The sequence below is a fragment of the Taeniopygia guttata genome, chromosome 6 (assembly GCF_048771995.1).
Source record: "Taeniopygia guttata chromosome 6, bTaeGut7.mat, whole genome shotgun sequence".
In the NCBI taxonomy this organism is placed as follows: Eukaryota; Metazoa; Chordata; class Aves; order Passeriformes; family Estrildidae; genus Taeniopygia; species Taeniopygia guttata.
Genome location: NC_133031.1, coordinates 16103055 through 16120279, shown reverse-complemented (window position 1 = coordinate 16120279; position 17225 = coordinate 16103055). Strand labels below are relative to the sequence as shown.

Here is a 17225-nt window from a genome sequence, read left to right as displayed (position 1 = left end):
CAGATTTAGGGAATAGGGCAAATATGGATTGGTTTTATATTGTTATGTTTGGCTGTACCTACTCAGTGATATAACACTACTGTTTGTTCAAAAAGAATGCACAGAGTAGTTTGGCATCAGATTTAAGGAGGCTGCATACACTGATTTTGTTTGCTTTAGTTCACTACCCTGTGCCCCTCACTGCTCTCCTAATCAGTCCTGATGCTTCTGCCTGCCCCAGTGATTAGCAGTCAAAACTAAATCAGAGAGGAGTCTATGGAACCAAATATTTATGCCCCTTATAATGTGACACTGTGATGCTGTACTGTGAACCTGAAAAGATGCCAGGCCATGCGTTGTGTCTAATAGCAATTGATCAAAAATGGAACTGCAGAACTGTACTCCAAATTGTTGGCTTTATAAATTTGATAATAAGTACATTTCTTGATAGACTACAGCAGTGCAGTAAACTGTGCATGCCCTCTCTTCCCTCCGCACCTGTCCAATTGCAGAATGCTGTTTGTACGGTACAATGTCGTCACTGACAACTGAATAAGAATTTTTAGAAGCAGTTGGCTATCAAGTGATGGCAAATTTAAAGGTTATGCAAATTGTGCCAGTACAGCCCAGCTTGTTTCAGACCTCTTTTCTCTATTATCATATCAATTGAGTCAGCTCATAGTAGACAAAGCAAGGTTATGGGAACCACCTAGAGCATCATGCACCATTAAACATCAATGCAGCACACATGAACATCTGCAACAACGATCTTATTAACAGAGGGTATAACGGAAGGCAATAAACAGCTTTCTTAGTCACCTAATTGTAAAAAATTTAATAACGTAATACTTGTGTTATTTATCAACAGCAGTTTGGTCAAAAATTACACAATTGCAGTGGATTAGGTTACAATACCTATTGTCTGCTATAAATTGTTACAAAAATATGAATATCCTTTTGTGAGCGTAAAACACTTAAGTTAGTAGAATGCTAAAAATGCAATTTTCTTTTAATTTCTGGCACATCATGAAATGTAAGTATCTGCCCTTTGCACTGACATTTTTATACTTGGCTAAAACCAAATATTATAAAATAACCTAAGAATCATTTTTTATTTCCTGCTTGTCTAGGCTTGAACATTTCAAAAATCAAGGCACAGTTGTTTTGTTGTGAAAAGTAACATACAGAAAACATAAAATGGTCTTGTGTGTGTGCAGTCAAAACAGATGTTTGAAAGGACAAAGTAAAGCATATTAGATGTCTGTACTGGATATGTGTTGTGTGTTGGCTTCTGGAGGAGACACTGCACTGCTTTAGAAGATGAGAGTATGTGAAGCTGTGATCTCAAGTAGCTGAGGGAAACGTATACAAAAAATAAAGTATGTTAGAAAGGGAAAGGAGGTTTGGCTCTGTAAGACCAAGGCAAACTCTAGGACTAGGATAGGCTTGAAGCACACCCTTTGCTGGAGTCAGATCCACTGGTGGGGAGGGACAGCCCCTCTCTGTGCTGGCGGCACTGCTGGACTCCCTGGGAAAGCTCAGGGCGGCAGGAGGAGAGCACCACTCCCCCTGTTTTATCCTGAATGTGCAAATGCACAGGTATTTAAGAATTAAAACAGAAAAGAAGTAAGAGACTGGATGAATAAATCAATACAGGCTCAAAAGCTGAGTGTGGCAAGTGCATTCAGCAGAAAATCCTGCTCCAAACATTGGTCTGCTTCCAAGCAAGTTTATTCCTTGCTGGCACCGTCTGCTCCCGGCTGTTGCCACTGAGTAGCAGCGAGCAGATCAGATTTGTATTTATGTGGAAAAAGAATGAAGCATAAAACTCCAAATTGTGCTAGGATCACTGGCTACAATTAGCCTCCTGGTCAGCAGTAGACACCTCAGCCATTGCTTTAATCAACGAGAATCAACAGGTGATGGTGAAGGATGTGGACAAAGAGGAAAAGTGATTAGACAAAGCTGAGTAGAAGCTTGGTAAAAGGATGAATTTGGCAAGTTGAGAATTACAGGAGTTAATTTTGTTATCACAGAAAAAGGAAAGTTTTTCTTAAAAAATGTTAACATCTTTCCTTTTTAAATCTGGTTTTATTACCTCTAGGAAAAGATGGCAAAAAAAAAAAGAAGTGAAACTGTCTAAATAGCCATTAAGTATATGTTTTCTATTGAAATGCTTCTAAGGAACAAATAACAAGTATTTTCCAATTTTTTTCCACATTTTTGAGTTGCAGTTCAAATTATCTCACTCTGTAGGCTAGCCAGAATTTTTTTCCTGCATATCTCTGCAGTTTTTAAAGCAGTATCTGCTTCTTACCTTTCTTCATAAGTTTTAATAACTTAATTGTATCAGCAGAGTGTCCATATTTTGCTTATACACATCTATTTACTTGATAACCAACCTTGCTTTTCAGATTGGAAACTCTTCAGAGCAGGATTTTTTTTGCTTCTAGAACGTATCTTGGTGGTCATCTTGACAATACAAGAATAATACATATTACAGAGAAAATGAATTGAACTCACATGTATGCACCAACTGAAATTTGAGTAATCTTAAAATGTTTTATTGCTTTTAAAACAATATGTGTGTCATTTTGGGTATTATTTTGGAATCACTTAAATTTAAATTATTCAACAAATTAAAACTACAGAAATAATACTTTAAGGAAAAGTAACCAGGAGTGACAGGCAGTGATAGAAATCTGACAATGTTCTGCAGAGAGAGAGGCTGGACAATTTTGATTCTTCTGTTAGGTTATTTTGGTTTTTTCAAGCAGCCTGACTTTAAAGCATTGGGGTATGCATTAAATAACAGTGCATGGCCTGTAAACCTGTTGGGTTACCTTTATGGGTGCACATATGGGACTGCAATGCTTTAAAGGCCTTCATACACAAACATATGATCCCAGAGCTCTTGCCAGAAACTCTTTGTCAAAGCTGCTATTACAGTAACTGTGTGGAAATGAATTTAATCCACTGTGAAGTCAATAATTGTACAAATTCAGGGGTGCATAATTTACATCAAAATGTGCATGATGTTATTTTTAAAAGGTGATAGATTTACCATCCTGCTTATGTCAGTGGTTAGGTAATACTTTTAAACCAATAACATGATACTACAGAGATCACAGTTTAGGGTATTTAATTATCTAAAAATTTATCTGCAACTAATATAGGGGAAAAATAAGCTCCTTTATTTTGGGACAGATTTTTATCTTAGACTGGTACAACCCTTAAGGGATTCCATTAAAAACAGGAGAATTTCTCTGTTTCAACTGGCATTTTAAGAGTAGGATATTTTCTCATTGACATTAGAACAAATTTTGGCCTCCAGTGCAGTGATACCTTCTAAATAGATTTAAAACCTGCCAAAGTCGGATAAAATTCATTTAGTAAGCATGTTTTATTCTTCAAAAATGAACAGGTAGTCTTGAGAGATCTTGATTAAAGGAAACATGGAGCTTACAAATACAGAATGAGAAGAAAAAAAAATTGTAAAATTCTAGAGCTGAGCTCTGAGATAAAAGGGTGAAAAATTGAAATTTCTACATGTAATTTGAATTTTTAACAGCAGTGCTGTAGAATTTCTGTGGTATAGCTACCTCATCAATGTTCAGCTAGTAACAATTTTTTTTTTCAAGAAGAAGCAGATATATACGTTAACTTATTTTTAGTACTATATCTAGGGAAGGCTGTCTCTCTCATTCCAAAGGACTGATTTTATTTATGAAACTAAATATAAATTCTCCCAGAAGAAAAATCTCCTTCAGAGCTGCTCTGTAGTGACCTAATGCTCACTCCTTCTCTTTTCAGTCTTACTGATGCTCAAGTGAAATGGAAGTGCCTTGGGCCCATTTCTGCCTCCACTGACAACCCATGCTTCTCAGATTATCGTGTAGCATAAAAAAAGCTGTCATGTAACATGGCATTTATTTAAATGATGTGATTTCTGTGTTCACCACTCTGAAACTGAGGTATAGCTAAGAAAGCTTGCAAGTTTTGACAGGTGTGTTTACCCCGCTAGGGCAATATGCTTAATGTATGAAAAATGTGAGGCAGAATACAGTTTTTGTCCTTCTCAAAATCAAATTATAATGTGTTTTCCTCTCTCTGTGTTTGGTTTTGTTTTGTTTTAGCCAATGCCCTGATAAGTTTTTGAGTAGGAATTGCATTGACATGATTTATAGGTTGATAATTGTCAGAAGATTCTCCCATAGGACAGTGTTTTGGTGGCCTAGCTGTGCAGTGGTTTACAATGCATCTGTAGAATACCACAAAGTGAACTACAAACATACATGTTTCCTGTTGGTGTGTTGGTCAGTGAATGCACACACGGTCTGGTTTCTGAGCTGAGAGATGTTTTGTTTTTGCACAGTCCTCATAGCCACGTGTCAGAAGGCTGAGGAGTGTGTGTGAGCAAAACACGTGTCGCTGTAACCTAGCCACACCTTTGTGATGTATTCCTCACACCGGACATTGACATCATCTGTGTGTGTTCACAAGTCTTGGCTACCTATTTACAAATAGAAATAGATCTGTTTGTATTTCTAATCCCTATACACAGCTCAAAAAATAATGGTGGAAGAGCGTGGCTTGGTTTTTTATATGTGAGGATGAAATAAGATGTATAGTGCCCAAAGCAATGCATGTAGGATTTACAGTGCAGGGAGAGATACTTACTTTTGTCAATATCCTGGGCCAGATGTGGTTTTGTGTCACAAAACCAGGATTGTACAATTTATGGGCTTTGTTTATTGTAACCCATCTCTTCTGTTTTCAGGACTGACTTTGATCTGAGCTCTTCACAGTCCTTCCAGACAGTCATTGTGTTGTAGCAGTGCAGAACCTTTTCTTGATTTTGGTGCCTGTGACTTCACACCCCTTGCCTTTCCCGAGTCCTCTGGCCCTGTGTGAGCCCGGACAGGAGTCAGGGGAGAGGTTGGAGCTCTGAGCAGTTCCTTATGTCTGCAGCAGCCATGCCGAGCCAGAGCAGTGCAGGCCTGGCAGTTCAGTGGGTGCAGTTTCAGCTGCCTCTGAAATCAGTGCCTGGCGGGCAAATGGCAATACTCTTGTGTGCTCATAAGGCTTTTTCAACAGAGTTCATTGCCATTCTAAACCTTAAACATTGTGACACATGCCAGAAAAATTCAGCAGCTTGTTCTTTAGGGCGGTTTTCCATATATATATATGCACATATATATATATTTTTTTTTTTTTTAAATGTTTTAGTAGCAACAAACTCAAACAGAACTAATATTTTCTGTTGACCTCTTGTTTCTCCATCTTTTAAGTAAAGTGTTCTGTTTACTTGTGCTAAAAATTATTTAATATGAGAAATAAAGTAGAGAATTAGCTCTTGGCACTGGCAGTGATGATATAGAAAATAATGACATCTAACTGTGACCCACACCTTTGATAAAGTAAACAAAACAAATTTTGCCTATAGAAGATGTTCATGAGCCATTAGTCAATGCTATTACATTTCTTACAATTGTTGTAACTATATACAGAGTTCTGAGTCCAATCTTGTGCTGATATAAATCAAGAGTTTTTTAAAGGAGTGGTGTTGAATTAACAGGATTGCAGACAGAATTGGGTGTAGATTCAGAGGATACATGCTGTGTGCAAAAACAGTGTTTAATTTTACATCATTGCTAATGGTTGATGTGTATGAGTGTACAGGTTGATTCAGATGAACCTTCTTTCCCCTATTAACTCTAGTCCTATGAATCACACTTCAGTGAGAGACTACAAATATGACTTCTGAATCAAAATGCTCTTGACCAGATAATGGTACAGTTTGTATGTCTGAGGAGAGCTATAAGGGGAAGACAAGTCTAATTTACCTCCTAGGACAGAGGAAGATGTCATTTCCCCTACGGGTATCTATGGGACACTAGAGCCACAGGAGATTCGAAGTCTTTGGCGTCATACTCTGTTTCTACTGAAAATGAGCTAGCTGTCTCTGAGGAGCAGCACTTTGCATCCTGATCAACACTTTTGCTTAGCAAACTGCAAAGAATTCTAGATCCACTGCTAAAGAGATTTTTATTATGGAAATCAATTAATATTTGTATTACTTGTATCATACCACAGACGTACTAAAGCATTATAAATGGCAATTTCTCTGTAACTTGTTTAGGGTTATTTGTTTATTATAGCAACTTCGACATTAGTAGTTATAAAGATTTCTTGGGTACATATAGAATTCATTAGAATACAGCATCATTTGTTATGTACTATTAAAATGCTAGATAGAAAGTTCCCAAAGCATGTGGCTGACTTGAATCTTGCTTGTCGTGTTGTAACTCCATTGAATGGCATGAAGAGATTCCCTCATTTTCTGGCAAGCCCTGCACAGCTGCAGCACCAGGCCTGCAGTGCACAGGCAGGGAGGAAGTGTTGATGTGCAAAACAAAGCCAGCTCAACAGCACCCAGAAAGTGCCAGAGTGGCCGTCCACAAGTGGCTGCTGGAAGTCCCAGCCTGCAAATGCAGGATCTCATTCTGTTTGCTTGGAAGGGACAGGCTGCATCAGCCGTGCTGGGTTTGGAGCACATCATCACTGCAAGTGAGGATTCCCAGCTGGGGCTCAGTGCCCTGCCCCATGTGCCTCGTGCCTTTGGCCTGTGCTGTGTTGGTGGGGTGGGGGAGCTGCAGCATCTCTTTGGTGTGCATTATCAAGTGTGGTGGCATTGTGTGAAGGAGAGCAACAGCATTATTTTACTGTCGAGCAAAACAGAAGAAAGTATTGCTGTACTGAGGGTTTTTGAAGATGCATTGATGTGCTGAAGAAGATACAGAGACTTAGAGCCTGTAGCCTTTTGGGGTTTACTTTCTGGAGACAGGTGAGAGCTAAAAATCATCCTAGGCAATACGGCCTGGTTTCAAATACTTTTCTCATTACTTCTTACCTTACAGCTGCCCAGAGACATTTATAGGTTTTGAGTTCAGGTTTCTATGTTCTGTTAAGTTCTTCCTGTCTCTTTTTTTTTCTTTTCTTTTTATCTCTTTTTTTTTTTTTTTTTTTTGGCCCCTGATCTAAAGAAAGTTAGAGAGGGTGGAGGTGGGGAGGAGACGGTACAGAATTCTGTTTTCCAGTTGTTCCTTTATTTTACAAGTTAAAGCTCACAAAAGGAGCTCCATCTTGTAAGCATCTGTACTACCACTACCAACCCATGGATCAAAAGATTATTTGAGGAAATAGCTGGACCTTTTTTGTATATATTTTAGGTGTACCTTCTTCCTTTCATTTTATTTTAAAACAAAATTAAGGACACTCCAACATGTTGCCCATAAGAGTTCTGTTACAGGTAATTAAATGTAAGTTTACACATTTAATCTACTTTTAAGAGCAAGAGAGACTGGTAAATGACCCAGTTAAGGAAAGTACTCAGCCTAATTGGATGTAACGATTGCTTGCTGGTGTTTATTACTGTACTAAGAGTAGACATGTAGTCTGTGATTCTAATTTGGTTTAGAGACAGACCTGTAGTATTTGCACCTATCATTGGAGTTTGAGTTTCTGCTAACATTGTGAAATAGGCTTGTATTCATTTGGTAGCTTCAGAGTATTAGAACAGAAAGAACTGGGTTTTTCCAGTTACTATTGCTGTCCAATTATTATATCTCCAAACTGTTTTACCTATAGCAATATGTTAAACTGGATATGCTAGCATGTATTTTTGCCTAGGAAAATAAGTAGAGATTTCACCTCTTTAGATATGTAATGTGAGAGATTAACAATGACTAAATTTACCAATGAGCTGTATCCTTCTGACTTACCTGTGAACTTACCTTGTCTTCAGCCTATAAAGTCATTAATATCTGGGTTTGATTATTTCTGTGTCATTTTGAAAGAGTTGAGTTCCTGACAAACATAAAGTCACTGAAAGTTGAATCAAAGCCCCACAATTTTAGATTTCATGAATGCTTATTTTCTAAAATTTCCCTAATTGTAGACACCTTGTTGCAATTTGCACTCACAATTCTGGGCTTCCAGGAAATTATATCCAAGTGGAATATGTTGTATCATAGAAGATATTTGTTACATAAAAATAGAACACTGGATTTTATGCCCAGAGCAGTAACACTTGGACTTCAAAACACTTATGTAATTATTCTTTATTTCATAAGCTCTCAGAATGATGAATGAAATCAGAACTGACTTTGAAAAGCAAGGCCACTGTCGACTGGTGCACTTAGCCAAGGTGTCTCGATGTTTGCTATGATGGATTTGGGAGTTTTATAAAATAATGGATCAAAAATGAAGTTAAAGCAATATTAAATTCACAAAAAAAAGCATACTCAGAATGGAGACTTCTGCTTCATCATGATTCATCTTGTTGTGTTTAGTTGCTACAAAACACAGATCAGTAAGAGAAATTAGCTCTTTTGGTGCTATTACACAGACATAGCAATGTAGTTTAATGGCAGCTTTATTTGTAACTTACCTCATTTATTGTAAAGAAAAGGAAAAAAAAAAACCCCCAAACCTCAGTATTCTTTTGTTGATCTTCAAGTATATATTATTGTCAGCTGTAGTTTAGTTGACTCTACTATACTCTAAGTTCTCCTAAGGTTAAAGAAAGATGATTTGCTTATAGGATATGTGCAGATGGTAATATTTTGTAATTCAGTATGTGCTCCAAAGCCATGCTGGCTCTTTCTTAAACTTCAGTATTTCAAAATAAGAAATTATTGCTCTACTTGAAAATATATAGGAAGTTGCAGAAAGAAAATGTATTACCCGGGTAGACATGGAAAACTGTGACCAAAAAAAAAAAATTGTACACCAGAAGACTTTCCCAATGTATTTGGGGTTTTAGACTAATTCAGTTACTTACAATTATATATACTACAGAAAGAATAGAATAGGAGTTCTAGTGCAATATTTATCTGCACATAATAGAGGGAGCTGAGGGAGATAGTCAAGACAGAGGAAAAGAAAGGACAAAGATGATGATGAGAACTTCCATTTGTGCTAGTTTGCTTGAATAGAATCTTATTTGATGCCATACCCCATTTACAGCTTTCAAAATACAGTGTGCATTACTCACTTTCTGTGCCCAAACACAGACATTTGTATGCATATGCAATTGTCTGCTGTGCATTTTACGTGGAACATCTGTGTGTGCCCATGCACACTTGGGAAGGAGCAGGTTAGTTTATTACAATGTGTCTTCAACAGACTTAGCACATTGTTCATTGTTTTAGTATTATCTAGAGCAAATCAATATACCTTCTTGTGAAATGGATGAATACACTCTGCTTGTCTGGCAGAGTTTAATGTAAGACCTCTCTTTCACGATTTCCAATTCAAATGAATACTGTTAAAATTACTAAAAAACATTGCTCTTGAAGACTTATCTTAAGAGCACAACACAGCATTGAAGCACGTTTCTAAATAGCTTTCTTAACAGAGTAGAGAGTAGGATGCCCTGAGAACTGACTGAAACCTGTTCTTTAATTGGAATATTCATCTTATGTTTTTCATTACCCTTTTTCCTTTGCCTCTCATGGATGGTTGTTGCTAATGCTCCCCTCCCCTCCTGGTGGGCCAGCCAACAGTTCCCTCTGGAGGCAGCATCATTATATCTGCCTGGTTCACTTAGTAGCAGATGGTGAAGAGCAGTAGAGCTGATACACTGCATTTCACAGAAACCAGGATCCTTCTGGTACCTCTGCAGCATACACAGACTTGCCTGATTTGAGACTGTGAATTCTTTATATGCCTTCCAAACCGGGTTTCCTTGTTTGCTACTGTGTATGTCAGTCTAAGAGTGATTTTTATGATCTGCTCTGTTGCTGGACAGTGAAGAAACTACTCATCTCCAGGTTTGAGCTACTGGAAGCTCTGTTTTCCATTTTATTTCTATTTTTACCAAAAATTAAAAGAAAACAGCTCTGATGGTTTTTCTTTTCACTGGTTGACAGGCTTTTCTTCCCCCTCCCCTTTTTGTAATTCCTGCTGTCTGCCAAAGAACAATCTGTTTGCTCTGAGACAGTTTAATGCATACTGACTACCAGAGGCAGAACTTCCATTGGCTCTGTTACAGGGGTAATTTACACTTTAACAAGGTATTGTGACAAGGTGGTAATTATATTTTTATCACGTCATTATGACATTACCACCTGGAAAGCCATAGCTGATTAATTAGTGGCATATATTAAATTTATAACCCTGGAACTCTAAAGTTATCATACCTAAGTGGTGTAATTATGCTGAACTGTGGTGTGGCAGTGAATTGGAAGTGAAGATGCTGAGTATCCACCTATTGCAATACATTTAATGAGTGCCAGTAGAGGGCAGGGAGCTGAAGGAAATAGTTGGGGTTTTTAAAATAAATACTAAGGAAGAGAGTGAAATCATTGAAATCTTGAAACCAAATCTAGTCAGATGGCAAGTTCCAGGGCTTCTTACATATATGGATTATTTTAAAGGTATAATTTGAAAGCGCTTTGATTTACAGTTGTTTTTGCTTTTTATTTCACAGCTTTGTTTCAGTTAATTCACATCTATTTTGGTTTTAACAATGCTGCAGTTTCTGTTGTTCTTTTGGAGGCTTGTACTGGCCATTCTAGAGGCTATCTCACCTTCCTGCAACTAGTAGAAAGCACTGTTTTTGGCAGGATGGGTTTTTCTCAGTTTTGTCCATATGCCCAGGTGCTTTATGTTGTTCCTTCCGATTTACTTTTTTTCTTTTACTCTTTTCCTTACTCTTTTTCTCTTGTCATTAGTATTAGGAGGTAGAGGAAATAAATGAGGCTGGAAGTAAATAATGAAAATGCCCACAACTTATGGCTTGTTTGAATGTGTTCCCATATTCCTACGAAGTAAATACAGACAGAATTATAAACCAAATGTATTTTTACTCAAATTATCATGTTAAAGGTCATAGTTCTGAATTGTTTTGATTTTCCCTGTTTGTTGTGCATTTCAAAGTCAGATTCCCAAGTAACTCTTGTTTTATTCTTCCCTTTCTCTACAGAAAATGAAGTGACTACTTTCCCTGTGTTGGTGAGTGATCAGAGTGAAATTGTGGATACCAATGGAGCTGGAGATGCATTTGTTGGAGGTATTTCTTATTTCCTTCTCTTGTTTGGAGATTATCTTATTATTCTCTCTATATAAAATCTGTTTTTTCCATTCACCTGTCCTTCAGAACAAACTTCATTCTTCTACAGCTTTTCTCTGCAATCTGAAGTTATATGATTTAATTAAGTTCTGACTTCCAAAGGGAAAGTGTGTTCTATTACTTCAAAAATAATATGTCATTATGCTGTACTCTGGTCGTTTTCATGAGATTAATTGTATCTGTCAGACTGTTGCATAAACAAGCTGCATCAAGTACTATATAGTGTACAGAAATCCCTCCTGGCTTAAATGTTAACACATTGTTGTTCTTTAAAACAGGTTGTAGTGAATATTAAACAGTATGTTAATAAGTGAGCATAATGTCTCTGATCATGTAAATTTTGGTAGAACATCTGCTTCCGATACAATTATTTGGACATCAGAAAAGAATGCAAAGGGTTAATTTGTTAAAACAAACCCTGAAAATATCTGGCATTGCTTAATATCCATTTGCAAACTTACTATTTTTTTTGGCGTAAGCTCTAAGGAAAAAAGAGGATGTTATGTCTGTGCCTGTTTAAAAAAAAATATTCTACATAAGCCAAAACTCAATCTAATCCAAGATTTCTGTCATTCATTGTAACCTTCATCCATGTAGTTCTGTGATGTACTATTGCATCCTGAAGGCTCTAATATCCAGTCTGTAGTAGCTGTGAGGAGCTTCATTAGTCACTAATTTACTGGAAATATTACGAAAGAGACTTTATAAATAGAATTGCAGGATTCAGTCTTGTAACTATGAAGGGGATAGCAAGCAGCGTGTTACCAAATTAAAGCGTCAGAATTGTGTCCCACTTCAAGAAAATATTCAACATAAGTTTAATCTTAAGCATGTGAGTAATTCCATCCTTAATACAGCATTTAAACCAAAGATGAATATTCAGTATGTACTTAAATCTGTCTGAGAATAGAAATGTTTTTACTCATTACTTCAGTGCTTTCATGAATCAAAAAGGACCGAAATAGAGGGAAACACATTAGGTCATATTATTAATACACCTTTCAGGGCATGCTTGTCACTCTCTATTGTTCCTAAATCACAAACAAGACTAAATTTGAACCAGTAGGTAACAGTGACTATAACATAAATAAGAACATCTTCAAGTGCTTGTCTTTGTATACATTTGCTCAGTGTATCAGCTGTGCCAGAAAGCGGCTGTTCTTGGGGGAGGGAGGGGGGAAGAGAGAATAGGTCTTGCCTGTTTTGATTTAATGTGTCTGCCATGTTTGTCTCAGGTTGTATTTATTTTCTGTTCTTCAGTTTTAGGCCTCTTGAAATCAGGACTTTAGTTTTAATAATCCTAATTTTTTTCTTTCCTAGGTTAGCTGCAGGAAGAATATTGCAACTAAATAATCAGGGCTTTAAAAACTGTTTTATAATATAGTAGATCAAATTAAAAAATAGAACTCTCAAAAGTCTTCCTCTTTAAATTACATCATTTTCCCTGGTACAGCCATAGCTGCTGGTTTTCTGTGGAAGGGCTAAAACATTGACTTTAATCAGAATATCTTGAATGGAAAGGCTGATATAAACCAGATCAGTCTCTATTCCAAGCTACTGCCTTCCACCAGCAGTGTAAGGAGTTGGGGCACATCCTGTCAGGCTGGTCTTGGATCAGTTCTGAGATTCCTTTCTCAAAAGGGAAAAATGATGTGGACAATACTCAGCTGTGGAAGATAGGGATGAAGAAACATATTCTAAAAGATTAACTCTCCCTCATCATTCAAAGTGTTAAGATACAGCAAGATCCTGTATATTTGGGTTAATCTTAACAAAAGTTCTGTAGAACAGCTTATGGATGTATATTATCTTCAGTTGTCCCACAAACATCTGAGGCATCAGAGGCTTTTTCGTTGGGGCACAAGTGCAATGCAGTCCAGTGCATTGTACAGTTCTCCGTCACTGTCAGGGAAAGGACCACAGCTGGTTTTCCCTCTGTAAGGAAGTCAGCTCAGCCATGGCAGATCTGTCTGAGCTGTCCTTGCAGTTAGGCACTTACCTGAGCATCAGTGTGTGAGCTCAGCCTCTTGTTGCACCATGCTTCTCTCTTCTGCGACTCAAAGCAACGTGAGCTTTAGAATACCTATCCACAGTTCTTCTACTGGCTTCTGGGATATCTCAGTTCTCCTCTGGCACTCCATAAATAATAAATTGGTCATTTATTCTCCTCAGAAAATAGATTTTCCTGAGTTTAGTCCAAATGGGAGAATTGGGACTCATAACAGTCTAGATACACAGCTGATTCTAGTCTTATGTGTACTGTTGTCTCCTTCTTCAAGGGGTCACTTAATTTTCCTTCCCATATGTAGGAAATAGGATACTGGACTGGATAGGCTTTGATTTGGTCTGTGTTTCATTTGGGGGAAATATCTGTAATTTATCTGTGGCACACTTGTCGTGTGTTTTCCAAGTGTGTATGTGGAACACATTTGGAGAAGTTCTTGAATGTCTCCTTAGCAGCAAGCCCTGTGCAATAGTGTAAGTAATACTGCTCAACATACATATCTCCTAGCATTGGGTCTAGCACTGAGCCAGCTGCAGTGTCACTGTCCTGACAGAATTTTTACAACAGGAAAGTTACATTCTCTTCAGTGCTTTTCTGCTTCTTTCTTTGATTGAGGTTTTTATCAGTTGTTACTACCTAGGCAACAGTGCATGTAATGTTTTGATTTCTGCGTCCTTGTAATAAAATGCTTCAAAATTAATCCCTTAACTTAAAAAAGAATTTGCTCAGGGTGACAATATCCCCTCCTGGAAACCTAGTTCTTTTACTCAAACAGCAGATAACAAGACTCCCATGGCAAAGTTTCCTGTGCTTCTCTGGAACCAGTATATTAACATGACTGAACAGTGGTTTTTCTGGAGCAGCTGTCTTGGCTGAGAGGGGAACGTGGGATATAATGAGAACTAACCCCATCACACAATATTCATTTTGCATTAGGAGGTCAGGTTTGTTAGACTCTATCATATTTTGAAAGGTTTTTTACAGAGGCGCTCTCTTCCAGAGGTATAACTCACAGATCATAGGGAAATTCCTTCTCAATAATTATGCCAACTTGGCAAATCACCCCTCATATGTTTCTCCATGTACAAGTTGGAAAAAAGAAAACCGTGGGGTTTGGTGGTTTTTTTTTGCTAGAACCAGTCTAACTACTGAAGCTCTTGAGACCTTAAAGTCAAGGCAAAGTTTAAAGACACACAGTTTCTGGGCACTTGTAACTTTGGGAGTTGATTCATGAGTTCAGCATTTCTGAAGCTGCCAGCCTCCAAGGAGAACTAGCTCACCCAACAGCTAGCAGCAAGAAATAAACCACATTCTTCAGTTGAAATGTGGTTTTATTAAGCTGGCACCAGGAATATCTCTAAATTTCTTGCCTCTTACTGCAGGCATCAAGTCATCTGCCACTCAGGCTAGGGCAGTGCATGAATAAGAAACTGGGGTTTAAAATTGCTGCAGGTGTCTTTATGCTAAAAACACCTCTCTGAACAACACTAACACAGTTCTGCTTTTATTGGTTACCAGCACACTGCTACCTTTTACAAGTTTAAGCAATAATGGTTTACTTTGTAGCATCTCAGTACCTCTTGTGGGTTTCAGGAGTATCATAGTTTTAACCGTAGATATAACCATAGATGTAACCATAGGTTATAAATCCCTGAAATACCCATAATTTAAAGCTTCAGTTCCACTTCCAGATTCTTATGGCATTGAAAAATCACTCTAAGTCAGCTTTGCTGACATGGCTTGTGCCACAAGAGTTCTCTTAATGGAATTACAGCCTTAGTTTGTAGAGTTTGGGGAGCTCATTAAATTAACATTTATTTATTACTAGTCAGCCCCAGTTTGAACCATTGCAGTAATGATAATCCACGTATACTTAATGGCAATAAATGTGGACAGTTTGACCATCGTATGCTTTCCTATATGCCATCCTGCTCTCTTAAGCCAGAGTAGGCTTGCCTTCTGTTTGAACTCCCCTTTGTCATTGCCACCGTAACTAATGAAAACAATAAGCATCTGTTCTGATAGTTGCTGCCATCGTTCCCTGCAAAATCTCTCCCCTAGAATCTGTCTAGTCACTGGAACTGAGTATAGAGTTCATGGCAAATGAATAGGAGAAGGTGTAAAATCAATGTTTCTTCAGGTTCCATCAATATAAATATATTGACTTAATAATCTGCTATGATTTAGTCATATACTACATGAAAAGTACTAGAGTATGAAATGGAACCACAAATCATTTTCAAGTAGCACGATAAGGCAGTGACAGAACGATCGCAGCAAGTGTGCATTGCTTATCAGCATGCTATAAAGATGTTACACCATTCTCAAGGAAAGGGAATCCCAGGGTAGAAGGAGCTCTTCATTAAGCATTGTACGGTGCCAGATAGGAGCTGATAGCAATTTGCCTCTGTCAGTATCAAAGGGGAGGTCAATGGCTCAAACCAGCTGTCAATTTAAAAATGGTACTGGCAGCTTTCATGTGCTGGGGAATCTCATAAAGCTGCCAGCTAGAGTTTGAAAGCTACAGTCACCATTTTTTGGTGCACGTTCTTCCAGAATAAGCAGTTGTCTCTCTTTCTCTTTCTTGTGAAGCCCAGCATGAGCCTTATGAGATGGTCAACTCCTGTCTCAGCTATCAGACAACTACTCTGATAGAGATAGGGAGAGAAGCAAAAGAGGAGTCATCCTCTTTTATGTGTCCTTGTGTGAGTGGGCCTTATGGCATCCTTATCTCCTCTTTAGGGACCACAGGGTTTACTGAAGATACTTCTCTCTTTCTGATTCTGTTTGAGCCAAACTGTCTCAGTAAAGCTATTTCCTCATCTTTAATAGATAGGTTAATTCCAAGCATTATTTTTCCATCTTAATCTAAATGTCTCTACGAATTAAATAAAGACCTTGGACTTGTAGGAGTTTGCCTAAAGGTTCTCACACTGTTCAAATTTTAGCCTCTGTTCATGAGGTAAATGCAAATGATTTTTGATAGATTGGCATCCAGCTTTGATTTCAGAACTAAGTAATATTTGATATATTCTAAATTATTGAAATACTCTATTTCATGTGAAACATTCTTTTACTATATTATGCATGTACATGTATAAAACCACAGTACAAGAAATAAAAATACAGGTTCAGAAAGAATACAGAGTGCACAGAATAATTGGTCATCATTACTCCTCTACTATTAAGTGGTCGATTTAGAAAACTCTTTTAATAAGGGACTGGTTCTATTTTCTGAACACACTAGATTTGCTTTGGAATACCTTGGCTGGAGCTGGTGGATTCAAACAAGTGTAATACTGATAAAAATAGAAACATAATTGAAACCAATATAATAATTTTTATGCTGTTGCTCTGTAGCACCCATCATTTATGGAAAGACTGCAGTGGTTTTTAAAATAAAAAAATCATCTTGATGGGATTTGACCTCATCTGAGTTGACCCTGCCTTAAGCCAGAGGCTGGAGCAAGTGACATAAAGAGGTCCCTTCCCACCTAAATTGTGTTATGGTCCTAGGAATTTTAATCCTATCAGTATTAAGTTCTCAGGTGCCACTTCCTGCTCCTCTGGAAATCCAGACTCAGTCATCTTCAGAGGGCAGTGATGGTGGCTCCAGAGTAGGAGCTGACCAAATTAAAAAATGAAGCTCAAAGAGTGAGAATTCCATCTTCTTGCAATAAAGCTGTTCTAGGGTAAAAGGGGACTGTACTTATGACTCTGTCTAATAAGTCCCTTATGTATTTCTTGTGCAAGCATTGTGGGGATAGAGGCATGTGAACATGTGAGAAATGAAAAAAGCTCTTATGAATAGTTCCTATATGGCTATTCCAGGAGGGCTAAACATGCAAAAAGAACTGATAACGCCTTTAGCAGAGACAGATTTGAATGCTTTTTTCAGAACACTAAATTATCAGTAAGCTTGTGACTATATAAAAAAGAAAGTTATTTAATGGATTTTTAGGGCTCTTGAAGTCTGTGGAAGAATTTGTTTACACTAAAAATGAGTATTTTCCTCTCTGTATAAATCTGTGCTATGAGAGCTGCTCTCCCTCCAGTATTCACTGTCCCTAGAACATTCTAGATTCATTGAAATAGGAGCACAAG

The 17225-nt window shown here is 37.6% G+C and overlaps 1 protein-coding gene across 2 annotated transcripts in view; it reads left to right on the top strand.

Annotated features, from left to right (window-relative positions):
• ADK (adenosine kinase) overlaps positions 1-17225 on the top strand; it is a 267429-nt gene that overhangs the window by 238135 nt on the left and 12069 nt on the right. For both annotated transcript variants that reach the window (XM_030276802.4, XM_030276803.4), the window contains exon 10: positions 10970-11056. In XM_030276802.4, the coding sequence (XP_030132662.1) occupies positions 10970-11056 (87 nt within the window). The remainder of the gene's footprint in view (positions 1-10969; positions 11057-17225) is intronic.